Genomic DNA, 27976 nt, shown 5'->3' with positions numbered 1-27976 from the left:
CTACTAAAAACTTCTTAAAAACTTGTTTCCTAAAATTGAGTTAAAAATGAGTCTGCAACACGATTGATTGGTTGTAACAGATAATTTTATTTAAAAAAAAGATGTGCTTGTATAGACAGACATGTTCAGTTTAAATACAATCTAAAATTAATTTTATATTTTTTTCATAATACTGGGAATGGACTACTTTTTAAAACACTTTGAACCTAGTAACATTTCTATGACAAAGTAGCAATTAGCAGTGCAGCAACAAGCAAATAGTAGAGTTTGTATACAAATCAATTACACACAATCAATAAAACACGTATTTGCAAACTTCTGGTCAACATCTCATAAATAATGTAAATGCAACAAGTGTGAACAAGGAGGTCAACTGGGACATCTTTTTTTGTTTTTGTAAATGGCGCCTGGTTTTCCGAAATTCTCCGTTCAGCTCCGTTCTTCATAAATACAACAAAAATACTTTTCCAAACAGTATCTCTATCACACACACACGTGTTAGTTTGTCTGGAGTGTATTCAGTTTGAGTCCTCCAGGCTGCTGCTTTTCTGCTCCGAGTTGCAGTTGCAGAGCCGCTTCATAATACTTTGCAGGCTCGGCTCAACGATACCAAGCAGGGGTCTCTGGGAGGGGTCCCCGTTCCAGCAGGCCTCCATCAGCTGCCAGCACTCTTCGTCAAAAGTAGGCACGCGCTCTGGTCTGGAACCTGATGGAGGACAACATGGATACAAGTGAGTCTCTGGCCGATACACGAGCGATCCAAATATTTCCTCAAATATTCACCCTGTTTGACAATCAACAGATTATCTGTGTGTTCAGCAGTGACACTTACACTTCCTTACATGACCTACCACTTCATGGCAGAGTTGCTGTCATTCCCAATTGCTTCTACTTTGTTATAATACCACTAACAGCTGACTGTGGAATATTTAGTAGTGAGGAAACAGCTGGACTTGTTGCATAGGTGGCGTCCTATCATGGCACCATGCTGGAATTCACTGAGCTCCTGAGAGCGACCCATTCCTTCACTAACTTTGTAGAAGAAGTCTGCATGCCTACGTGCCTGATTTTATACACCTGTGGTTGTCGAAGTGACTAGAATACCTGAATTCAATGATTTGGATGTGTGAGTGAATACTTTTGGCACTGTAGTGTACATTTTGTTTTGGGATTATGATCTCATTGCATGCATCGTAACTCTCTCCCAAATTCGCAAACTAAACTAAGATTTGTATTCTCCAAGATTCAAAGTTATTAAACGAGTCCGAGTCCACCACCCAGGCTCATGTGATTCTAAGGTGTTAGGGCCGTTTACCTTTTTTAACGTTGTTCCAGAGCTGATCCTTGCTGGAACATTTTTCAAAAGCCTCTGGAAGTTTCACTGAACCGGTGCACAGGTACCAGAACAGGATCCCAAAGGCGTAGACGTCGACAGAGTTGTCATATTTTCCTGTCGGGAGACGAGCCACAGTGAAGTTAAAACCTGACACACAAAACAAGCTGCAGTTATGACTTCCTGCTCTTATAACTTTGCTGTCTTCTTCAGTGAGTAAAATGGCAAGGTTTCTTTTTTAATGCACTGCCCCATCATCATACCTGTAAACAGCTCTGGAGCCATGTGGATGGGAGTTCCTACTATGCTGCCAGACATCATGGCTTCTGGTTTACAGAAGCCCAGGTCGGTGATCTTTGCCCGATTTTGTTTGTCCAACTAGAAAAAGCAAAAAGATGGTTATCTAATCAAGTAGAAAATACTGCAGTAATTAAATTTTCACTCATAAAAATGTGGTCTGATCTTTATGCGAAGGCCGAGTTTACAGTCACCTGAGAGCATTCGTGCACACAGATGGCTCGTAAGAGTCCAGCTGCAGGACGCATGCATAGCTATTGTGCTGCAGTCTGTAATTTTATATTTATTTATAGCATGCGTGTATATTTTCAATTGTATAATCAAAACAGGTATACAAGATCTGCTAGACAGGAGCAGGCATTAACAAGCATGTGATTCCTCCTACGCTTTTTCAAACAAGAAAGGGTCAACTTATGTTTCCATGTAAATACGAAGCTTTCTTTGATTTCATGTTTATTCATTTTTTTATGTACATTAACACTTGTTACTTGAATGTTTAAAATAAAGATTGGAAACTGTACTTCTAATGTTGGCTACAGCTATTAACAGAGTTAAATCAAACTACACTAATAACAATTAAACTGAACTTGCATCTGTTGAACACTTTTATTATCACATGCATTTAATGTGAAGGCTGGAAAACTAAGAAAACTCTTGATTTTACTAACTTGTGGAACCTCATTCAGCAGCAACAACCTCCACCAGATGCTCCTTGTAGAACGAACACAACACAAAGGACAAATTTAGGAAAATTTCTCCCTGCAAAGCTGTCCAATATTTATGAGATTTCCTGATTTAACCCTGGGCAGACCATGCCACAGCATCTCTACAACCACTCTGATAATTTAATTTTGTGCACTGAATTAACTGTTTCCTCATTGAATACAGACTTCAGAGCTGGGATGAAGCTTTGTTCATTTTTCTCACAATTCTGTTTATTAAATTGGGGAAAGATAAAAGAACAAACTACAAAAAACTATCAAACAACGCTACAGTGATGCTGTTAAACTGAAGCTGTGACATCAGTAATGCAATGAGACAATATTCCGCACTTGCACAGGGCCCGTTTTATATAGTGAAATACAACAACTAGTCCATAAATCCAGTCTACGTACTTTAGACCAAAAAGGTGGCGATCATCCGTGTCATCTATTTAATTCCAGATTATAAATCAACAGACGTTCCACTGATCACGTTCTTCCATATTCACAACCTCTGAGATTACAGATTTCCACAAAGAAATAGAGGAAGGATCATCTCTGACCCACTTCAACATTATAGCATTAAGAGACTGGATCACATCCTCTTTTGCAGACAGGAGGGAATCTTCCCAAGCAGATGTAAGAGTGCATTTTCCAAAAGCTGCTGACCTGTTGTTGCACTAACACTTGAACATACTACCGTCCAGACGGTTTGTGCATTCCCACAAACAACGCAACCTGAGATTTACATTTACTTTGTGTGGGGAACATCCAGGTGGTCTTTTGCAAACCTGAGACATGCTGTATTTTCCCTTATGGTGGTTTTCTGTCAGCACTCTGCCCATTTACTATTATTCACAGTGGAAACAGACATACAGCTGTTTGCATTTTATTAGTGTAATCAGACTGTTTATATTTGTGACTCAGATCACAGGTGAGTAATCGATGTAGAGATTATTGTAATTGTATGATGCTGAACCTATGGAGTGCATTTTCTTCTGGCTTGGAAAGGTGTCATTCAGATCAACTGTGCCATGTATTTTATGAACGTGGGCCACTTTGATAATATAGTGTTCTGATAGAGCTACACAGTCACAGACTATAACCGGTCTAACTGACAGCTGATCTGAACTTACCAGAACATTTTTTAGCTTTATGTCTCTGTGCAGGAGACCCTGACCATGGAGGAAACGGATCCCCTCCACCACATCCAGAGCAATCTGCAGTCTCTCCTTCAGTGATAAACCAGCCTGGCAGGGACGAACAAAAACGACAGAGAGAGAGAGAAACCGGAGACTTAACAGGATGTAAAGAGCAGAGTAGAAGAGTACGGCGCTGCTCCTATAAAGCAATGACCTAAGATCTCTGTTATTCGCTGCTTTATCGAGTCACCTTCAAGCCTGTGTAGAGGTCTCGGTGCAGCCGCTCCATGATAAGCAGCACAGATATGCTGGAGCCGTCTCCGTAGGTGTAATCGATCACAGAGCCGTGCAGGTCGACGAGCCGCTCATGTTTGGGCAGTGACCTGAGGAGACGCACACACCCAAAGAAAGGGGAGGGAAAACATATATTTTAGCTATAAAATCATAAAATGTTTACTTCTCACCCCCGTCCACCTTCGTCTGCTTATACTTCTGTTATCTTGAAGTCAATCTTGTTTGCCTTTGATAAATTCGCCTCTGCAAAGTTTTGGAGATTCCAGAATTCCTCAGAGCTGAGGCGGTTATAGCACACAAGCATTAACTGTGCTAACGAACTCATGCTGTCACCTTTAAAAATAAACACTGACATGACACAAAAGAGCCTCAAGGCTTCAACAGCCAAAACTACTTTTCTATAAGCTGGGTGGAGTTTGGCCTTGAAAACAAGCAGCCTCTCATGTTCTATAAGCAGAGCTCTGCTCTTGATGAATGCACCTGCTGCCTGAGAAACTTTCTTAGTCACAGCTGCTGAGCGCGAGTAAAGCTGCGATGCATTTGGAGCCAGCTGTTTGGTGTGAAGACGCGACTGTGTTCAAACACTTGTTCCTAATAACTCACCGTGTGTAGTGAAACTCTAAAGCCAGGTCGTTCCAGTGTTTATCGTCAGGCGGGACCACGGACTTTAGTGCACATGGGTAGTGTCCTCCCCAGCTGTCACACAAATACACAACGCCGTACTGACCCCGACCCAACTCCCGCCCGAGCTTGGGCTTGCCTGTGAGAAGAGAGAGAGAGAAAAAAGAATTGCAGATAATAAGATTGTGTTTATAAATGCAGCTTTGAAGCTGAGGTCTGAAACTTTGCCAGTGTCTGAGTATTTTAACCAGTCACTTATTGTGTTTCTAAATTAGATTTGCCTATTTTTAAGTAGTGTACTCACACTCAAATATACAGTGACCTTCACTGTACAGTTTCATCTACTGGGAGTGGAAAGTCTCCCTGTGTTTTCCCCCCATGACCTAAAATTTATTCTTTTCATTCAAGCAGGGACACATCTTGGAGTTAAATTAGTTAAGTTCAGATTTAGAACTTGACGGAGCCACAGTTTAGCAGAAACGTGTAAGTGCACTGTGCCTGTTTGTGGGAACGACAGAGGAATTTGGTGGTGACTCACCGTGCAGCAGCACATCCCTCAGAGAGCGGCTCTCCAAAGACAGGCGGGCCAGTCGAGGGGCGTGGTCCTTCCTCACACGCAGCCACAGGTCCTCGGTGCGCTCCAGACGGCCCGTGTGCCCTTCCTCCAGCTGCAAACACAACACATGGCGTAACAACTCATGCCCAGCATTAGGACATATCAAAGAGCTGATCTCATTCGTTAGCAATAACATTTATTTTCCAAAATTAGTTACTAACCAGTTATTTTTGTAGGGGAAAAAAGCCAGCAGAGAGGCTCCTCTCTAAAGGTTTAAACTTAATGTAAGCACAGCCCTTTAACTAACAGAGTCCAAGTACAGAGCTGATGAATGCTTCATTGAGCCACCCATCACGTTCTCCTTCATAGTAAAACAAGTTTGGTCTCAAAAGAGTCGCACTAACATGAGTCAAAGACTGCTTTGCTCTCTACAGAAACAGAAGCACAAGCAGCTCATTACACATTTTAAGTTTCCTCCGTTTCTTTTAAGAACACCACATCACACCATGCTGAGATATACCAAGGTTCAACTAACAGCCTTGGTGAATCATCTTATTAGTACAAAATGTTATTTTATGTCTGTCAAACTGGGTTATCGTTACCATTTTTGTAGATTCAACTAAAGGTTTTTGTGGTTTTGTGACTAAAGAAAATGTAAAATTTGTCCTTTTTGCACATCCTGTACATCATTTTAAAATGTGTATAAAAAGCTCTGACCACATGTTTTTGGATTCAATAATCTCAATCCATCTGTATGTTGTTTTTACATTAAAGCGTGAGATACTACCATGGAAAACTCGCTGGCCCTGAAGTTCTCAGTGACCCCTGGCCAGCTGTTTTGACCCCTATGGCTATGTGACGTCATTTGTCAGAGGTCAGCGCAGAGGAGGTCACCGACTCACTCTTTTCTTTTTTTCTTTTTTTTTTAAACCAGAGAGCAACAGTAAATTAAAGAACGTGTGCTGTGTGTAAAACAGCTCTAATCTACACGGTCTGGTCACCACTAACAGCTCACTATTACCAAACTAATAAAATACTGCAAGTTCAAATATTGTCAAGTAAATTAAATTACTTATTTGTTTACATCAGGGTTTTTCCTGCATTGTGGAATTTTTTTGGTTCCAACTCAAAGACAATTCATGCAGCTCCAGAGGAAATTCCCCTCCCGGCTTGTAATGAAATTATTTTTTAACCAGTTTTGTTAATTGGGGTTTCATCAGCTCAACCAGAAAAGACATTTCTGTTTATCCAATGTTCCCCACAGGCCGATTCTGAGCCAGAAAACAAAATAAACAACAATTTAAAAAAAAACAAAAAAAAACAGAGTAAGCTAGATTTGTTCATATATTCAACACAAGGCAGCTTTGCAGCTAAAGACAGAACTATGCTAATCTCAGCTTGTCTCGTAAATAAATCACGAGACAAGCTGAGATTATTAAAAGACATCTGCAGGAAAAAATTCACAACAATTAGAGTGATTAAAAAAAATGCTTGATTGTATAAAGAACACATTTTTCTCGGTTCTTATTTACTCATGTATGTGAAGTATGAGCTTTGTATTTAAGCAAATAAGAAAAAAGAAAAAGTTTGGATGCTGCAAGCTGTAACGTGTTGCTTAACATGAGAATCTCTGAGAATCGGTGGGACTGGAGATCATCCGTATTTTGCACCCAGAAGCTGAAAAATTGCCGATAGTTTAATATCTGATTCTACCGATTCCCAGATGCAGCTCTGTAATGGGAAAAATTACAGGTCTGTAGTGTGTAAGTGAAATCACCTTAGGGGCTCGTGTAAAGTGCCGAGTATCAACGTCATGTGCTCTTTTAGGCACAAAGGCCATTACACACCGTTGTAAAAAACCATGACATCAATTTGAACATCTTAGGTAACTTCACGAGTTATCGCATTCACAAGATTTTCAGAAAACTTGATCTGTGATCTTGACATTGAAGTCGAGGTCACCAAGATTCAAACTTATTTGAGATTTTTAGTAGATACACCCTTGGTATGAATTTGAAAATCCTACGTTGCTGTGTTCTTGAGTTATTGAATTCACAAAGCTGGGAGTCCACGCAGCTCGCCCACCTGTCTGGTGAGGTGACAACAATACCTTATCAGACTTTCAAGTGTTACTAATCCTGAATATCACACCAAGCCTGCGTTTTAATGTCCATTATTCGCCGATGTCCTGCTTGTTTTTCTGGTCGCTCCAACAGGAACGTGACACATGTATGATGTTATTTTAGTCAGCTGGTTTCCACGGCACTCGACAAGTGGATCAGAAGCATAAATAACCTTATTTTCAATTAGTTATGTTCACCCAACATCACCTCCTCTTCTGTCACAATAAATCATTGTATTTGTGTAACTGCATGATAATGGAGACACTGATGTGGCCCACACTGTCTGTCATGTGATAAATATCATCACTCATCTGTTGAGGGCTTTATGGAGGGATGTCCACGCCATGCACGCCATTTGCATAAATACAAAAATAATAACAGTGAATCTGATTAAATAACTAATTTGTTGTTTTATGCTATATTCTATTGTTTGACATTGTTATTTTACATTTTTACTTCTTGTTTTATTGTGATTTGTATCTCTGAAAAGTGGTATTTAAATAAGTTTCACTGATTTAATAAATTGTCCATTTTCGAGCTGTGCGGTTAGCAGCCTTTAGTCTTGCAGCTGCTAAAGAGAACGGGCTTTCAAAGCGTTCGGGTGAAGAAGCTGCTGTGAACTGCTCCCAGCTCTCGCATTTTTTGGCTCCCTGTGAAACCAGCTGCTAATGTTACACAAACAATACTAGAGCCGTCCCAAATACCTCTCTGCATATGTGAGAGTTCCAGGAAATGTCTCATAAGGCATACCATAGCATCACATGGCACTTTCATCTCCGCTGCTCAACAAACAAACAACAATGTGTAGATGCTTTGTGGTCACGATTTTTTCCTATACACCAGCGGTAGCTCTAGTTTCACAGCCTCACTGCCCTGGAGGTGGTGCCTTACTTTAAACCAACATTTTTTTGACTACAGTGAGAGTTACTGGTGAGTAGTCAACCTTTAGTGAATCATCACCATTTCACTGACAGTTTTTTTACATATATTTAAGATCATACAGGGGAAAGTATTTGTAGAAATAGGAAAAAAAAGTGCAGCTAAAACAAAAGAGAAGGTTTTAACCTGACGCAGAGATGCTGCGAAAGCCTCGTGGGAGCTGTTGAGCCGGGTCCTGAACTGCGAGCAGATACTTCGGGCCAGTTTGGCAGCGCTGAGACTTTCGATGGCATCCTGGGCCACTTTGCGCTTCCACTCTGGAGTGATGGCAGGAGGGTTAACAAACGTTATCCGGTGGATTATCTGCAAGGAAGAAGAAGAGACTCATATCAAAAGGGAAAAACATAGCCATCTCATCAGAAGTCCGTGTACTTTAAAAATGATTTGTGTGAATGTTTGAGACACCGACCTGTTTGATTTGCTCCCAAACGAGTCTCGTGACAGAAGATCCAGAATGAAAGGTGACCTCTACGTGATAGGCAGCATTTAACAGCTGTGACAGGTGAGAAAAGGGTTAGCACAAAACCCAAATTTTAAGACAATCTGTGAGTCTAAAAAGCCTCTAGCATGACTAATAAGAGCTCATTATTCTACTTTTGTGTAAAAAACAAAACAAAAAAACCCCCCAAACATCTCGAATAACATGTGAGAAACCACTTTTCCACTTCAGGAACTCAATCAGGCACAAGTTCACAGAACAGGCTGCTCTGTTCCACTGTGTAACATCCACTCACCTAATGTGGTGATGTAACAGCAGCAACAGCTTTGACAGTGACACCGTTCAACAACACAGCACAAAGTATGAATAACTGTATCTGTCAGACTTTCAAAACTGTGATGGTTTTAGGTTTAATTCCTGTTTCTTTAGAGGCCCTCAGAAGTCCACAACCCAACAGGAGATACTTTCTTTCTGTAGTGGAAAAGACCATTGTTCCTGTTGGCCCTTCAGTAAAGTTTCCCCTTTAAGCTTTAATGAAATACTTCTGACATTTTTATATGCGATTAGTGTTCACACCTTACATTTCTTGACACAAACATGTTACATTAGCCTCCTTTCTCACCCACCTGTTTGAGATGATTAGAAGTGATATTGTGAACAGAAGAATCAAAGTTGGACTTCTCCAGACTGTTGAGGCATCGCTCCAGAGTTCCTACAAAGCTCTCCCTCAGATAATCCACGGAGCTGATGAGTTTATTTGCCACAGCCTGATTCAAACTGGCCACTATCAGCTCCTGGATCTGGTTGATGCAGGATTTTATCTCTTTTGACGTAACAGGCTCTCCATTTGTTGTCACGATGACGTCTATTTGACGTAAAAGAAAACCGTTTGTCATGTTAACGTGTGGCACATGTAAACAATAAGGACAAATAAATATTGAATAACTGATGTCACTGGATTTTCATTTGATGCTCAACATGTGTACTGGATCAACTTTATATGACTGCATCGGTTTCTGCGAAGACTACTTGTTGAAAATCACGTTTCTCCACAAGAACAAACTTAACAACGCTTCCTACAAGAGAAATAATCACCCCCAGAGGGATGCAAACTACCTCACAGGTACTCTTCATGCTGTTTGGAGGTAGATTGACTCTCCAGGGTTTGAGCCAACAAAGATGACGAGCAGCGATCATACACTTTAATCATCATCCAGCATTAAAAAAAATTCTTGAAAAATTCTTATATATATTATAAATTTTGCCTTTTACTGATCATCACTAATATTAATAAATGTAAACACATTTTAAAACACCATTTCTAATAAAAATGTTAATGAAATGTTAATAAACACTCTGAAGACTATTGACACTTTTCTATCACACCCATGTTTTTGGATGAAAGGTGAAAAAAAAGGTTCCAAACTCCAACACACATTTCATTTTATCACTCATTAATTGTGCTGTAGGAGCAAAAAAAAAAAAAAAAAAGGTTCTGAATTCTATTAGCTAAAAAACTAGTTAAACTTCATTTTTATAGTAACTACCTGATACTATGATTTTATGAATATGGACTCTCAAGAGTGTAGTTTAAGTTAAAATAGAACAATGAATGAAGTCCTTAAAATATTTTGATGTTCATTGTCCGGCAGCAGATTTGAAGGCCTGTAGAAACTGCATAAACAAGGAACTTAATTCTTCATACTTGTTTAAAAACAGCCCAAATCACAGATATTAAAGCTTTAAAATGAAAAAAAAAAATACAAAAATTCAACGTCAGTGCAATATTCCCGACGAACAACACCACGTACCAAATTCAAATGATTTTTTTTTCTTTTTAGAAAGAGAAAGTTTCAGTTAATATACTGTCCAAACTTTCTTCTCTGTAATTTCTTGATAAACTCAATACATTTTTGAATTAATTTTTTTAATTTGATGAACTGACACTGAGTGCTCCAGAGCCAAGCTGGATTTTTAAAATTGAAGTAATTAAAGTAAAGGGTTGACATTGGCACAATAGCATTTGCAAACTTGTCAATATAATTTTCCACTGGATTCTGCTTCCAACAGGTCTTCTTCTCCTTTGTGTACAAAGCATTGTGTCAGACTTACTGTAGTTTCAACAATGATCTCTAATATCTTTCTCCAGAGGAGAAAAATCTATTTATGTTGCAACACTGATGATAAGGTTATGGGTGGAAAAAGTGCACGTTGCCGATTTCCTGATTAATGGATGACTAAAAAGAAAAAAAAAGAAAAAGAAATGGTTCAGTGTTAAAACACCTGCACGGAGTATTACTCAATGTTTTCCAGATAACCAAGAGAAGTTGTTTCTCGAACATACTCGGAGCAAAAGCAACAGCCAATGACTGCCTTTTCTTTCTGAATATGTTGAGTCAGACAGTGCCAAACTTTGGGGGCAGATTGTGAAGCACAGATGGCTTGGTTACATCTGCTTAGATCTATGTAAGTATCTAAAGACTATGCACAGTCTGGCTTTGTAGGCTGTAAACCTGAAATAGGTTGAACAGGTATGTATACATACAGGTATACATACAACACAATTTTCTAATCAGCCAATCAGATGGCAGTAACCCAATGCATTTTAGGTACGCAGACACAGTCAAGACGACCTGCTAAAGTTTAAAAGGAGCATCAGAATGTGAAGAAAGATGAAACTGAAACTCGCCTGACTGATTTTGAGTGTCAGTCAGGCTGGTTTGAGTATTTCAGAAACTGCTGACCTGCTGGGATTTTCCCACTTAACCATCTCTATTGTTTACAGAGAATGCACAACATGTTGCAAAGTCCAAATCATCTCAAACTGGTTTCACTGTACTTCAGTGGCCTCCACAGGTACCAGATCTCATTCAATAGAGCACCTTTGAGGTGTTTTGGAATGGGGGATTCACATCATGGATGCACAGCTAACAAATCTGCAGCAACCGTGTGATGCCATCACTTCAGTACAGACCAAAATCTCTGAGGAACGTTTTAGCACCTTGTTGAATTTTTGCATTGAAGAATTAAGGATGTTCTGAATGCCCAAGTTGGGGCGAGGGGGTCCAATCTGCTCCTAACATGGTATACCTTACAAAGTGGACAGTCCCCCAGCAACTCTGAACTGGATAATTGGGGGAAAAACAAATGGATGGATGGCACCATGTAATCAGAGGAATAATGAGTTTAACTTACCTAATTAATTAATTTAACTAATGAACACCGTGCATGCACGTGTGCCAGTGTTCAGCCAAAAATATTATCAGGGTGATTAAATTCATCTCGAACAACACCCATACGCCCCCCTCAAAAAAATATTAAAATAAATAAAAACAAAAAACACACAAACAAAAACCCAACAACAGGCTCCTGTAGATGGAAACTTAAACATATTCCATTTATACAAATCACAAATAGAAATACTGGGGCTCTATTAATGATATATTAATGTTAATTAGTCACAATTAAATATTTTAAGTTTTTCCTCAGAAACATAAAACCTTATCTTGCTTGGTGACATCTAACAGCCACAGAGTCAAATTACCAAAAACCACAGAAATCAACAAGTCATCTATGCTAGCCACAAACACCAAACATGGAAACCGCAGTACTGCTAAGGTTAAAACACATCCTCTGCGATGCTCATTCAAACAGCAACCTTGTACATTGTGTGTGCAGACGTACACAGAAAGACTACAGATGAGGTGAGGTGCAAAACATTATTATCATCATCATCATCATTACTATTAACAATAAAAACATTAGTTGTGGTTTTCCTTATACTTTTTCAAGGCTAAGTAACATCTGTGAGAAGTTTATTTGATCACATCTGAAAAACTGTTTAGACACAAACAAGCCGATCAGATTACTAAGATACTTTGATGTAATCTGTGTCGCAATCTTTTGTGCATTTCACCATTTACAAACAGGTCCAGATGGCATTTCCCTTATAGTATGAAAGATCCTACACCTGTCTATTAGCACCGGTGCTTATCCGCTCACCTGTAAACTCCAGGTTGGCAGCATCCTCCAGTAACTGCTCTTTCATGCTGGTGAGTGTCTCCACTATCATCTCCTTCATCTCTTCCTGTTTGCGGTTAGCAATGGCCATAAGGGAGTTGAAGAGTTCACCCTCTTTCTCGCGGGTGTACTCCAGCCTGCGTGGTGTTATCTGCAGGTCCCTCTGCATGTCAAAGGCCTGCAGGAAAGTGAGGCAAAGTGTCTACTGTGAAGCAGTAGAGCAATACATACAAACATATGAATGAAGACGAACAGTAGTAGGAAACATTGTCTGACCTGGTTGATAAAAAGATCTAGACACCGACAGTGAAGTCCATTGAGCAGGCTGGCAGCTTCCACCTGCTGATTTTGAAGCACCTGGCGAGCAAACGGCACCAGTAACCGATGCAGTCTTTCGAAAGATTCACCCAACATGCTCTGGGGCTTGGAGCCCGGTGTGGGCATCTGCGTTGGGGTGCCACAGGAACAGTTTCCTGTCGGGCTATTGAGAAAGCCAAGTGACAGTAGCTGCTTGTGAAGGGGGCTCTTCTCCTTCTCTGTGTGGCGGCCACATTCTGGGGACGCTGCTGGAACGCTGTCAGGCAAACGGACAAAACAGATGGGAAAGGAGAGCATCTCTTTGACCTTCCAGAGCTGTGCCACCTGTTCTGAGCTGAGGGAGTCCTGGTTGATGGCATAGAGTATGACTGGGATCACATTGCGAGTGCAGTCTTCCAGAGCTTCTTCTATGGGCTGGACACTTGGGCAAGGCACCACCATGACCTTTGCTTCCTGACGAGGGAAAACAAAACAAAAACAAAACAATGTGACGCTTATTAAAACCAAATGTTTATGCAGACGTCATTACAGGCAACGTGTTCATCTTTTTAGAAAACAGACAATTCAATCAAATTAAATAAAAATTTAAATTTTAGTGAAATCTAGCAATACAAAAACTACTAAAAGGATGATGCCGGGTTTATTTCACAAATATCTGACGAAACTGGCATCATTTAATTAAAACTAATAAGGACAGAAAACAGAGTTACCTTATTTATTGTACATGTAATAAAATATGTACAATTTCCCATGTGTGAAACAAAAACTCAACAGTATCAGGGGAAAAAAAACTTCAGATAAGACCTTCGTTCAACCTCTGCTCGGCACCAAACAAAAGGCCGATAAACACATTGACTATAAGTAAATAAGTAAAGTAAATCCCCTTACAGCCAGACTTCTGGATCCCACTGATTGGCTGTCTCGCTATGTGGCCCACAGATTACAGTCAATCAATTATATATACTCATGATCTCAACGCATTATGTATATAAGACGCACCTGTCCATAGGATCAGTTTCATCTATTTAAACATCTCCACCATCATGGGCAAAGTCATAGGTCAAACAACGTCAAACCCTTGCCTCATGGGGTGAGCATGGTCATGGGAAAAGTGGTGGATCAGCCCAAAACCACACACACGAGCAGCTTGTAAATGATCTGAAGGCAGATGAGACCAGTCACCAAGAACAGTATTAGTAACACATCATGCTGTAATGGACCCAAAGGGTCTTACTGCTCAAGAAGGCAGCTGTACAGGCCCAGTTTAAGCTTTCCAGTGAATATCTAAAGCAGGGGTGCCCAATCCTAGTCCTCGAGAGCTACTGTCCTGCAGTTTTTAGATGCATCCCTAATGGTTTGATTACCTCTTCAGCATGCCATCAAGTTTGGCAAAGGCCTGATAACAAGCCATTCATTTGATTCAGGTGTGTCAAAACAAGGATGCATCTAAAACCTGCAGGACGGTAGCTCTCGAGGACTGGGATTGGACACCCCTGATCTAAATGATTCAGAGAAGGCTTGAGAGAAAGTGATGTGGTCAGATGAAACTAAAATCAGGGTTCTCTGACATCAATGCAACCCTTTGTAAGCAGGGAATCAAATGATTATTTACCCCACTGTAGGTGTCTCATGGGTGCTGGTGTAGGGCATAGAGTTAAAAAAAAAAAAAAAAAAAAAAAAAAAAGCTGAAACAGTCTTTTAAATGTTTTCTTTTTTCAGAAGTTTTTTCCAAGCTATTACAGCCGTGGCAGGCGTGCCTTACATTTATGTCTTCAACCTGCGGTGTCATGTGCACGTCAAGATAAAACCAAAGTGTAGCGGCACACCAGCACTTCAGCTGACGTGGCATCACTTTTTGCGCATGCTCCTTTCCGCAAGCATAAACCAAGATGCGGTGCTGTGCACTGGCTAGTTTACAAATGCAGATAAACATTAAAGAGCTAATAAAACACTATCAGATGATGATGACTTCGAGATTGCATTTTGGCAACTGGAATTCATCTTTTTCTCAACATGTAACAAAATGCCTGCTTAAACACGATTGGTTGCTAAAACCCAGTGTACAAAACAAACTAAAGAGCTACTCTCACCAAATATTTGAACCCTTGCCTACTGCTCGGCTGTGCTATGTGCCCTGCTAATAGAGAACTGTGAACAAAAGCTGAAGCCACACTGCAAACTGTCCAAGCCTGTTTTTCTGCATTAGGTCTGGCAGCAAGTACAAGCTTCCATATTGGTGTAAATCAAAAGGCAAATACACCGATACCAATCTGTAATTGGTTAATTCCCGATCATTAACCAATGGACTGCTATTAGTCAGGCTCTAACTCGGCCATTAACCTTATGACCTCAAATACCAGCACGACAAACTCCTGTTAAATACAATCTACAATTCATGCCACAAGATGTTCAAAGAGCTTTCCCTCTGGGAAAGAAACAACACATCACAGACCGTTTCTAATTCTGAACACATCATGGCACATAAATATTTGTAGTGGTCTTGGGAATGGCTGTGACAGGGCAGAAAAAAAAATTAATGCAAAAAGATTTTCTTAACCCTTAATAATTTACGACATTTACAAAAATAGGAGAGACTGTGACGGGGTGGAGGAAGAAAAAAAAAAAAGAGCCAGAGGGGGGGAAAAAAGGCAGAAATGACCAACAGCTACACAAAGGAGACAGTCAGTCCTGTCTCCAAGAAACAAGCAGCGAGGCCGTCTGAGCAGTCTCTTTGGAACAAAGATAGCCTGCAAACATTTGGTCGCAACCAATCAAAATCAATACAATGTTTGAATTGCCTTAATGGAGCCTGTTTTCAACAACAACCCTTCAAGAGGAAGCCTGTAGGGTATTTAGATGTTACTGTTCAGGTTTAATACGACTTCAAAGCCCACGTTAGACTGGGCTTCTACAAAGAAACACAGCAAAGAGAAACAATCATATAAAGTAATTATAAACTTCTCCTAAATGCATATTTTAAGGGTGACTGGCAAAATCGCAGTTGTTCGTAAGAGTCTGCAGAAGTGTGGCAGTAAACATATTGGATTATATACCTCAAAAGAATTTTTAGAAACATGGTGGTAGATTAGCACCCTCATATGTCAACATGGTTAGACTGCAGTTAAGTTGAAGCAGGAGGCATGCGTAAATACCCCGGGATGAAGTGAGGGCCAATTAGCAACTGGGCTCTCATCTGCTGGCCTCCTCTATGGCAGGAGTGTGTGAATGCCACAGCCAGCAGAGAGATTCTGTGCCTCCATTTATTTCTTATTCTCTGCTCTTCGTTCAGCAGAGACATAAAGCACTGGGCTGCTTTAGTTGTCTGGTTTGAAGAAAGTGGATTTCATTTTCTTCAAGTGTAGTTAATCAAATGCATACAATACGAGATCACACTGGTCCTTTTGTCTTTAATTTTTTCAAAGAATCTGAATCGTTCCTGAAAAATATGTCAGCTATTTCAGCTTCTAAGGTCACAATACGGCACATCTCATGCCCTCCAGTCACACATGAAAGTAAATGGAGATTTGAAACAACCGCCTTTGTTTTCAGTATCGAGGTTTTTCCTTCAGACATTAATCTGTAAAATACTAAACTGCCGCTAAATTAATTTTAATTTGGTACTTACAAATTAACACGATTGGGATTTATCTCTGTCTGTTGTGTTTTTCTCCCACACGCATATTCTGATGTGTGTTTATAAACACGAACACTATTGGATTTTTTAAAGAAAAGTTTTTAATGGATCTTCTTTTATTAGCACAGCCCACATCAAATGCTGATCTATGCCATTGAAAACAAAACAAAACACAACAAAATATTTTTCCTAGTGATATGAACACCCAGTGTCCCAGATTTCAACTGTAACCATGGCAATTGTACCACACCAAAGGGTTTGAGATCTGTTTTTTACATGACCTAGTCATGTGAATCACACCAGACCAGTAGCATTACGTAAGGGGGTTGGGCGGGTGGGCTGGAAAAGCCAGGCCTAGTTTCTGGAGATCTGGGATCCTTTGGGAGGCCTTTCCATGTGTCACGCATGATAAGAAATGACTACAATTCACAGACCAAACCAAATCATTTAATTTTCTCAAGATGCTGTGATTTTCTGGTCACACGACCGCATAGCGTGTGTGAAAAACGGAGGTGAAACACTGCATGCCTAAACAACAGCGCAAATCAAGTGAAAAAACGAACAGCACAAGAAATAATCAGCTCTGCTCAGTAATCTGTTTATGAGCTAAGCCACGTGAGCAAAGCTAATTCAAGCAGGAGACAATGATGAAAAGAATAAATCGATCCATGAAGGGAAAAAAAAAAAAAAAAAAAAAAAAAAAAAAAAAGGAGAACAATAAATATCAGCTCACAAAATATAAGTACACACTGAATTTTTTTTAAATACATTTCACAACTAAAATAAACCGTAATCAAAGCACTGTTTCATCATTTTTCCACATGATGAAAAATTAAAGCAAAAACGTTATCTTTACCAGGCTCTAAGTTCATTTAAATAAAAACCTGATATGAACAAAAACTAAATATTACAAAAGTATTACGCTGTATCATTATTACTTTAAACAAAAACTAAACCAAAATGCTAAATTCCTATTTTCCAGGGTCAGCATCAGCCAGGTGCTGATAATGAAATACACTTGACTAACTGATCAACAACAAGTGTTAGCACCTCTATAAAAGCTGAAGTTCTGGCAGTTAATAAGTCTGGAGCATTTAGGTTTGTGTTAATGCCAGGGAGGAAAGACATTAGCGATGATCTTAGAGAAGCAACTCTTCCTGCCCATCAATCTAAGGGGTTTAAGGCCATTTCCAAATGTTGAGAAAGATAATTCACAAGTGTAAAATGTTAAAGACAGCTCCCAATAATCCCAGGAGCGGTCATCCCAGCAAATTCACTCCAAGGTCAAACTGCGCAATCCAAGAGCTACAATCTCAGACGCTACAGGCCTCAGTGACCATGTTAAATGTTAAAGTTGATGATAGTGCAATTAGAAAAAGACTGAACAAGTGTGGTTTGTTTGGAAGGGTAACCAGGAGAAAGGCTTTTTTCTTTAATGACTTATGTTTGCAAAAGTTGCATCCAAACAAATCACAAGACTTCTGGAACAATGACCAAAACTGAGATATTTGGACATGATACACAGAACCATGTTAGGAAAAAACCCAAACACAGCATATTTGCATGAACACCTTATAACAAGTGTCAGCACGGTGATGGAGGGCTGATGATTTGGGCTTGTTTTGCAATCACAGGACCCTGACACCCTGCAAGTGTTGAGTCAACCATAAAGCCAAACTGGAGGCCATCTATCCGATAGCTAAAGCTTGATCAAAAATATGGATCAACAGGGTTGGTCAACAGGGTAATGACCCCAAACACAGCAGCTAAACTACCCCAGAATGGCTGAAAAAGAAAAGACTCAAGGTGTTGTAATGGGCGAACCCAACCTGACTGAAATGCTGTGGCAGGAGTTCTTCCTGCAAACCCGATCGAAGTCAAGCTAGTCAAGTGTAATTTCATTTTCACACTACAGGGTGGGCCATTTATATAGATACACCGTAATAAAATGGGAATGGTTGGTGATATTAAAGTCCTGTTTGTGGCACATTAGTATATGTGAGGAAGCAAACTCCTCAAGATGGGTGGTGACCGTGGTGGCCATTTAGAAGTCGGCCATCTTGGATACAACTTTTGTTTTTTTCAATAGGAAGAGGGCCATGTGACACATCAAACTTATTGGTAATGTCACAACAAAAACAATGGTGTGCTTGGTTTCAACGTAACTTTATTCTTTCATGAGTTATTTACAAGTTTCTCTTTGTTCACAGCCATTGACATGTCGAAGAGGTTAACACGTGAGGAGCGGATCGAAATTGTGTTGATATCTGGTGAACGCAGTAACCGGGTCATTGCAGCAGATTTCAATGCAAGACACCCTACGAGACCATCCATCTCCCATGCTACAGTTAGCAAACTACTTGCCAAGTTTCGTGAAACTGGTTCAGTGTTGGATTTGCCAAAATGTGGACGCAAGAAAACTGTCACCAATGAAGAAACATCAGTGGCTGTCCTAGCTTCATTCAGCAAAAGCCCACAGCGTAGCACTCGCCACATGTCACTGGAGAGTGGCATTAGTCGAACATCCCTTTGGCAGATATTAGCTACTCACAAATGGCACCCTTACAAACTCCAGCTACTGCAGCATCTCAACGAGGATGACCCAGATCGGCGCACAGAATTTGCAGAATGGGCAAAACAAAAATTGGAACAGGACCCTCAGTTCACGCAGAAGATTTTGTTCAGTGATGAGGCAAACTTTTATGTGAATGGTGAAGTTAACAAACAAAACCACCGCTATTGGTCTGACACTAACCCACATTGGATGGATCCCTCCAAGACTGTTGGAACAACAAAAGTGATGGTTTGGTGTGGTATATGGGGTACAACGATAGTGGGTCCATTCTTCATCAACCATTCTTCATCAATGGAAACCTCAAGGCCACTGGATATTTGAAATTGCTACATGATGATGTGTTTCCCTCTTTATGCACTGAAGCTGGCACGTTCCCTGAGTTTTTCCAGCAAGATGGTGCACCACCACATTATGGGTGCCAGGTCCGAGCATTCCTAGATGAACATTTCCTGGAAAGTGGATTGGTCGTCGTGGGCCAGTTGAATGGCCCCCAAGGTCTCCCGATCTGACCCCCTTAGACTTTTATCTTTGGGGTCATCTGAAGGCAATTGTCTATGGTGTGAAAATACGAGATGTGCAGCTCCTGAAACTACGGATACTGGATGCCTGTGCTGGCATTTCTCCTGCAGTGTTGCTATCAGTGTGTGAAGAGTGGGAGAAGAGGGTTGCATTGACAATCCAACACAATGGGCAGCACATTGAACACATTTTATAAGTGGTCAGAAACTTGTAAATAACTCATGAAAGAATAAAGTTACGTTGAAACCAAGCACACCATTGTTTTTGTTGTGACATTACCAATAAGTTTGATGTGTCACATGGCCCTCTTCCTATTGAAAAAACAAAAGTTGTATCCAAGATGGACGACTTCAAAATGGCCACCACGGTCACCACCCATCTTGAGGAGTTTGCCCCCTCACATATACTAATGTGCCACAAATAGGACTTTAATATCACCAACCATTCCCATTTTATTACGGTGTATCCATATAAGTGGCCCACCCTGTATATCATGTCCTAATAGAAGTCTATAACGTGTAACAATACACTCTATGATCATGATTTTCCATAAATCTGCTCACACCAGATTCACCAAAACCTTTTCAATCAAGAATCAGACAAAATCACCTGCCTTCACCCTAATGAACTTTACAACAATAACTACACAACCGCTCGAAGCTTTGGAGTCAAATGGTTCTTGAAAGAAACGCACGTTTGTTTATGAAAGGTTGTAAATTATGACAATGATTATGTTTATTGTTATATTGATTCCATTAAACAAGTAACCACACGGGTATAAAAAGTGCGTTGCATTACCTAATGCCAGTTTATTGTGTTAAAGTCTAACTGATAACAGCAGAACAGCTTAAATCCACTCTGCTGATAACAGACGGAACAGAATTGGCCAGTTAAATGTCTGAAACATCAGCCTTTGTGGGTTGACCAGAAAATCAAAATGCTCCTCAAGAAAAACTTCATTGACAAAACGTTTCAGGAGATTCTTACTATCCTAGTTTACTTTTCTGTAAAAGGAGTAGTAAACACGACTGTATTGATCAATAGTTTTCACTTCAAATTACTTAAAAAAAAAAAAAAAAAGTTTTGTGTGCAGTAGTGTACCGTACATCAATGGGAAACACATATATGGCACCAATCTCACATAAAGGGGTTCATGTCACACTACATATTTAAATTATGAGGGTAAAAAAAATAGATCCAGCCACCCTTCACTTATGCTCCTGAGCTCACCTAGCAGACATCCTAATCAGATCCGTGAACCACCAACAATGGCTCCATTCAATTAACACTAGTATCAGCTCTACTCTAAGCCTTTCATGAATGGCTCAACCCAAACACCCTTCAGAACAAACTCATTATCCATGCTTCTATCTCCAATCTTACTAATTCAGTCTTTATCCACAATCATAGTGATCACTGAGGGCAAGAACGTGGATAAACCTATAAATCAACAGCTTTTTATGCTCAACTCTCACTCCTTCGTTCAAACTCTTTCCTGGCCCGGAGAGGGAACGCCAGACTTTTCTGTCTGAGAGACATGGCCTCGGATTTAAACAGCTCATTCTCTTCAAAGACACTTCACACCTAGTTGCACACTCCCCACCACGGGCTGGAGGTCACCGCTCGAGGAAATGTGCACATTGGTTGTGCCTTGAAATTCTCTTTACAATATTTATTTTAAAAAAAATGTTGACAAAGGAGAACCCTGTCAGAGTCCAACACCACCTAGGAATGAGTCTTACTTATTGCTAGCAAAGCAAAGCAAACCCTCTCTACTGTTAAACAGAGTTAATTCACGACATCTGCACATGTTTCAAGCCTACCTGAAGCAGCGAGTGATGGAGAGTGATTTCCAGCTCTGCTAGCCTGTGGGCTGGGTCTTCACATTCCTCATGGATCTCCAAGTCCTCCCTGGGAACAGTATCCCAGCGACCACAATTAGCCGCCAACTGGTGCACCAGCTCATACTGGCCAGGCAGTGCCAAGCTGAGCCGTGTCTGTCTCCCATGGGTGAAACAAAGTTTCCTCCTCTTGCAGACAGTGCCCTGGACTCCTTCACAAGGCTCTCCAGCCTCACCGCCCAGTGGCAGCAGCTTCTCCCCTAGAAGGCTGTTGACCAGCTGGTAGCGAGCAGTGCAGTTCTGGCCCAGCACAAGGATGTAGGGGGCAGCACCCACATTGTTGCGTAGGAACTCTTCTTCGTGAGCAGGGAACGAGATGCAGCTGAGCTGACCTGGACAACATGAGGAGGACATGTTATCTAAAACCACATCAGTATAGTAGAACAAACACTTAGACTCAGTAAGCTGTTTAGAAACTCTTGGTCGGCACTACAGGTGTCAGCATCAGCATGCTATCTGTGTTTCACCTCCTCCTCACAGCCAGCAAAAAATTAATGTGACATGACAGACAGCCACTGTAATGGGTACCGTAAATCACTTTGCTGTAGTCCTATTAACCTGCATTCACTTTACCCTTGTTTGATACGCATCAAACAAAGGAGTCAAAGTGCTGACTCTTGTAAATTAAACTGGCTGTGTTTGAGGAAACATTTATGGTGGTGGGGGGGGGTTTACATCTAAAAAACACCATGAGATTGTGTTGTGCATGGATTTTGCACTGGTTTTGCTTTCAAAGGCAGAATGAAGAGCTGAATGTTGTTAAAAGAGAAGCTGCTCCTCAATTCCCTAGCATTAAAAAAGGCAAATAACAATGAACAAGTAATACCTGACTTTTTGTGTTTGTTTCGTGTAACTGTAAGAAAATCTTATCTATCACTAAATATTGCTATCGGCATCCCTTTAAAAAAATCCAATCAGTTAGGCATCTCGACTTTACCTACCATTTGTTAGATGTTACAGTCATCTTAGATGCATAGAAAGTATAAAAACATGGATGTAACTAGCATGATGTCATCCACTGGGTTCAGAAACCCCGTTTTGAAGCTTTAAGATTTGCGTTTTAATTTCCAACTTGGATAAAATAAAAATTTAAATGATTTTTAATTGACTAACCACTTGTCATTAATATGTGTTTACAGGGGGAAACGCAGTAAGCCATTTTCCCTTAGACTTCTATAGAACCAGATGTCCTTTTTTCCCCCAACAGCAGCTATCGCAATCTGGTGGCCCTTAGACAGAACGCAGGTTTAAGGCACTTTCTCATCAAGCCCCCAGTATACCCGCCGCAGTGGTCACAACCTCGTCTCATAGTCGCTTGTATTTTTACCCGCCATTACAGTGCAGGGAGCCACTGCAGGATTCTCCTGAAGGATAGGTGTCGCCACTCAGACAATATCATCACATAAACACTGCTATAGGAGGAGAAAACTGGAAAACAGAAAGACTTTGTTGAAGGTTTTTTCCAAAGTTTTTTCCACAAACTCAAGTTTTCAAACTGTTCCAACATGTCCCTCTGTATATCTGTATATCTGTGAGCTTCTGTGCTGGAATATCATGAAAATGGTGCTAAAAATAACACACACCAGGTTACAAAAATCAAGAGGCACATGACCAACCAAAGCACCACAAAGATTGTTTTGCACGACACATGACGTGACATCAAAATGGGTGTGCGACACAGGCGATGTTGCGAGCATAACAGCCCCATTAGCTTAATTTTTCCCCAACACAGAAGCTACGTCCACACGTTAAACAGTCTCTGGTTAGATAAAGGAAATCTCATTCAGCTCATTCTACAATTGACTACGTGCACGTTAGCATATGCTACTTCCGGTGCGTAAACTCCTGTGGGGAGCTTTGTTTCCGCTGTCCTATTCACGCCCTGTTTACGGTCCAAAACAAGTTAGGCAAATGAATGAATCAAGCGGCGATTTACATTTCTATAGATGTCTTGGGCATTTACCCAATATATCTGTAAATTATGTTCATCGACTTGTCGATATTTTTTCCCCGTGCCTCAGAGCAAAAGAGAAAAGGGATTCAAATGTTATATTTCTCAGCTGTCCCTCGTTTATTGCGGGTGTTATGTTCTAAAAATAACCAGCGATAGGTGAAATCAAGTAGCCAATTTTATTTTTTGACGGTGCAAAACGTTTCGTGGACATCGTGGACATACAGTACTGCACTTCAGAGTCACACTGCTAGCGATCGATGCAGCGATTCTGTACTGTACAGGAGAGGCGTCACGGAGGAGATTGTCTGCAGCGATCAGGACGCAGGACACAATGTGACGTAAAAAAAAACGTGCAAACTTGCACTAAAAAAATCTGTGAAACAGCGAGGTGAAAGGTGAACCACGTTATTAGCGAGGGACCACTGTAATTTTGAAGGTAAGTCACAACATACCCTTCGTAAATACTAATGTATAGAAACCCTTACCAGCAATCATTCATTTTTTGTGTGGCTTTTTTCACAGTTTGTTAACATGCTGTGTAGGTGTGTACTTGACTAGCTGATATCGACATAACGGGAAACATCTGGTTTGACTATTCTTCACCTGTACTTTGAATGCTGAACATTTGCCTGTTTAAATCATAAGACCAGTCACTATACAGAGATGTGCTTCTGAATGTGGACGATGTGTCTTCTGCTGCAGTAATGCAGTTCTAGTGATGTAAACAACTGATCGATCTAAACTCTTTAAACGTCAAAATTGATCATTAGATTTTTTGTGACACAACAGCGGTGAGTGTTCCCACCTTCTGCTCTTTGTAACTTAACGCGATCTTTCCGTTTTCGAGTTTTGGACATGATTTTGGAGTATATCTTCGCAGTAGCGATTGACCGCAAAGTAAAGCTACCGGAAATGTACAACCCCACATCCGGTCTCAAACCAGGAAGTTAGCATTTTCTCGTGCACAGGGTCAATAGCTTGTAAACAGTATTAATGTCACTTTGGCAGTGTTGGATTTTTCCTGTCTTGTTTCTTTTTGACCCCATAAATAACTTTGAAATAATCCAATGAAAATAAGTGAAGATTCAGCTGAGTCTGTAAGAGCTAGTGCTGCTAGCATTATGATGTGGAGTTTGAAACATGGAGGCTGCCATTAATGATATCTGCCACCCTCCTCACAATGCCTGTGTCTACTAGAAGTTCTGAGGAACCCTTCAACTGTTCATTGTGATTGAATACAATGACTAAGAGGGCTTTAACTATCATCCAAAATAATATTTAACTGATGCTGAGATTGAACTTCAAATTGGTGGGAATGCTATTTAAGGCCGCTCACACATGGACTCGATCCTCACACCAAGTCCTTTGCACTACTTCCAAGCACTTTGTCCTCTAATGTGTACCTTTCTACTGTTTTGTATATATTCCTCCAGTTTGCATCCATTTATCCTGTTTGTTATTTATTACTGCACATGCGTGCGCCGGGGTAGTGTGGAGCACTCATAATTTCGCTGTACAAGCAAAATGACAATGAAGGGCTATTCTATTAATGAAACTGTGCCTAACCGGTTTTAATCACAGTACAGCTAATTTTTACTGCATGCTTTCCTGGGCTATTTCCAGTATAGATATGGCATTATGGTTAAAGATTTTCCACTGTCCTGACAAACTAATCAGAATTAAAAGGTGGTGTTGTATCTGTAAAATTAGTAGAAAGAAAATTGGGCACAAATACTTTAAAGGTGTCCTGGATACCTTTAAAGTATTTGATATCCAAATACTTGTAGGATACAGTATCCTACAAGTACTTGGATATCACTAATACAGTCATGAGAGATACCCAGCTGTTGTTGTGAACAGTCTTCCCACCATTATTGCTTTTCAAACCTTCTGTTTGCAAGACTCAGCCAATCAAGAGAAAGCTGGCTTGAAAAAAGAGGAAGCACTAATACAGTCCAAAGAATGAAGTGAGGTAATGCACCACAGTACATATAAGATAAATATGGGATTTTTTAAAATTATTTTTATGAAACATTAATAAGAATAACAGGTTATCTTTACACTTCATTCATGACCTTCATATTGGCTCATGTGCACCCTTATCAATAACATATCACATAAAGAAGCAATACAATATACTATTGTACTAAAGTCTTCTCTCACCCCTAGTCAGCACTGTTATCAAAGATGGGACACTCAGATTATTACATCTATATTATTCTTGGTATTTTAGCACAACTCCAAGAATACAGGACATTATATTCCACAGCAGAGACAATGAACCACTCTTGACCAAATATTATTTTTTGGGATTATTTTTTTTTCCCCTAAGGTATGAAGCGCAAACAGAAGAATCGATTCATTTTGATCATTGCGGGGCTCTGATATAATCCCCAATGATGCTGAGTCACAGTGTAAAACACTTACATAAGGAAGACAGCGCATAGCTGCAACAGCCGCCCCTTTATAGTCACATACCACTGCATTACTTTCTAACACTACAGTGGCTTTACTGCACTTCTAACCTGCCCTTATTGACCTTACATGAAGCAATAACGCAAGCAAGTCTACACAGAAATGTGCATACCAGTACAGGACCCCGCCCCCCAACACACACACACACACACACAGAGAGAGAGCAGGTATATATACCTAGGACATTTCCAAGATGAATCTACTCTGGCAGGTGAAGACATGCACTTGGCAGCATTTTGTTATCGTTTTTTTTTCTGTTGATTATGGCTAACCTTCAGTTATCTTTGAACATTCAACACGGAGAGGAGGAGGAGAACAGCCTCTGACCCTCTCTGTATGCAATTCCTGAAGATGATTATCAAGTCTAGTCTGTTTCTTTCACAGAAACAGATATCTGAATTATCTGATGATAATTATGTGATGAAATGATGCTGCTGACAGTGCTCATAGTTTCGGACACACAAATGTAATGGCGAGTTATATATATATATATATATATATATATATATATATCTATCAAGAAATCTATGACCCCTAACTTCAATCTGATCAGAAATGACTCAAGCAGCCAGTGCATAATTCTCAGCATATTTGGAGCACTTATTCTGCACATGTTTTCCAGAGGGGGGTTTAATCTCTTTAGTTTTCTTTGACCCAAATGAATGGATTTTGCTCACAACCTGCCCGCTGGTGCAATAATCACTTGGCAGTAGCAGCAGCAGTTAGCCTTTTCTTTTTACTTCCGTCCGGCATGCTTAAGTGTAACCCCGGCTGTGGGTGCTTTAAACATGCAAACATATGGGTGCAGTACTGATGTATTTCCAGGTGGTGTTCAAACCTACCTGCCTCCAGAGAAGCTGAAGCCGAGCTCATGGTCGATGCACAAGCATTGCTGTAGTTTTGCCGTATTTCCCGGAAGAAAGCATTAGTCTCCTTTAGGTTTTTCTTCAGCTGTACGGAGTGCTTGTTGTAGCTGGTAAATACTCTCGTCAGTTCCCGAGTTAGAGGAGTCGGTTTCTGCTGTTGTGCATTTCCCTCCATGTTAAACAGACTGGGCTGCTGCTGCTGCTGCCTTGTCCTCGATGCGACTTAAGTGGTTAAGCAGGTGCCAAACACCTTGAGTGAACCCGAAATGTCTTAATGCACACACCTTTCCTTGCGCGCTAACTAGTTAGTTCCCATGCTCGCCCAAAACCACCTGCTAGCATTTGTTAATTAAAAAGAAAGAAAGAAAAGGAGTCAAGTTAACAGGTAGTCCTTAAACATACATGAAGTAGGAGTGTGTCAGTGCTGAACGGTCCCCACAGTCTGTTGTGCCCGTGAATGAGAAGAAGGCATTTGTTGTTGTCCTGTTGACAAGCACGGCTAGGCTAGTTTCACGTCCAGCTTTGAGTGGAAGAAAACCGCTTCGAGTTACCGCTATTTAATCATTTTTACTTCCTTTTGATAGTCGCAGTTTTTTCGTTACTAACTACAAACTTGTGAGTGTCTTAAAACCAAAGCACGCCTGTAAGGCTATGTTGTGTCGGCCAAAACGCTAAGAAATCAGTGCTTCTGCGACCTAGCTACGGTCCACTGAAAGTTAGCGTTGCTAGCCAGAGGGCATCTCCGATCCGTCCCCGCCTTAGCCTGGCACGGCACACATATCCATTTAACCTAACGAGGCACACTTTCACAGCAATGCAGCCCCGTGTTTAAAAGAGAGAGCCCGGCTTTAGCGTTCGCCTGTCAACGACAAAAACAGCCCAAGCACGACTTTAAAACAACAACACCAAAAAAACCTCCGTTTTTTCCAGAGGAGGCTGCGCTATAGACCGTTCCTAACCAACAGTGGCCCGGTGGAGCCAGTGGACATCCTCCACCCCCGAACACCGACGACTGACAGCGGCCAAACCGAGCCGGGTGCTGTCGCTGGTGGTGGCGATGAAGAGGAAGAGTGGTGCAGGGCGAGGAGTGTCCAAATCACATAGCTGAGAGAAGCAGGAGTGAAATCACAGCAAAACAGAAACTCGACGAGAGCGGTGTGCGGAGGGAAAAGGCGGGGCCCAGGCAGCATTCTGGGAAGTGTAGGCATTAGAGAGAACGCCGTTTCCACCGGGAGGCGAAGCCTGGAAAAAAAGTAATTATGAACGAAA

At 40.8% G+C, this 27976-nt stretch overlaps 1 protein-coding gene across 1 annotated transcript; it reads right to left on the bottom strand.

Annotated features, from left to right (window-relative positions):
• Nucleotides 1–67: 67 nt before the first annotated feature.
• On the bottom strand, nucleotides 68–27903 carry dstyk (dual serine/threonine and tyrosine protein kinase). The gene is made up of 14 exons (XM_084928458.1): nucleotides 26684–27903; nucleotides 21335–21744; nucleotides 12742–13236; nucleotides 12448–12643; nucleotides 9072–9310; nucleotides 8416–8499; nucleotides 8133–8309; nucleotides 4927–5056; nucleotides 4371–4527; nucleotides 3724–3856; nucleotides 3468–3581; nucleotides 1597–1711; nucleotides 1316–1450; nucleotides 68–706 (listed from the first exon to the last, which is right to left on the bottom strand). The coding sequence occupies exons 1-14, from the start codon at nucleotides 26880–26882 to the stop codon at nucleotides 519–521; spliced, it is 2772 nt and encodes a 923-aa protein (XP_084784584.1). The 5' UTR covers nucleotides 26883–27903; the 3' UTR covers nucleotides 68–518.
• Between the last annotated feature and the right edge of the window lie 73 nt (nucleotides 27904–27976).

The sequence above is a fragment of the Perissodus microlepis genome, chromosome 5 (assembly GCF_051167445.1).
Source record: "Perissodus microlepis isolate ML-2025 ecotype Zambia chromosome 5, ASM5116744v1, whole genome shotgun sequence".
Taxonomy (NCBI): Eukaryota; Metazoa; Chordata; class Actinopteri; order Cichliformes; family Cichlidae; genus Perissodus; species Perissodus microlepis.
This window is presented reverse-complemented; position numbering and strand designations above follow the sequence as displayed.

Bases quoted from the DNA above. Each gene is read 5' to 3' on its own strand.
- dstyk (XM_084928458.1), bottom strand. From the start codon at position 26,882: ATGGAGGGAAATGCACAACAGCAGAAACCGACTCCTCTAACTCGGGAA. The intron at 8,310-8,415 runs GTCGGTGTCTCA...TCTTCCTTGCAG, and splicing joins TTTGGGAGCAAATCAAACAG to ATAATCCACCGGATAACGTT. The intron at 5,057-8,132 runs GTTAAAACCTTC...TTGTGTTTGCAG, and splicing joins TCGCAGCATCTCTGCGTCAG to CTGGAGGAAGGGCACACGGG.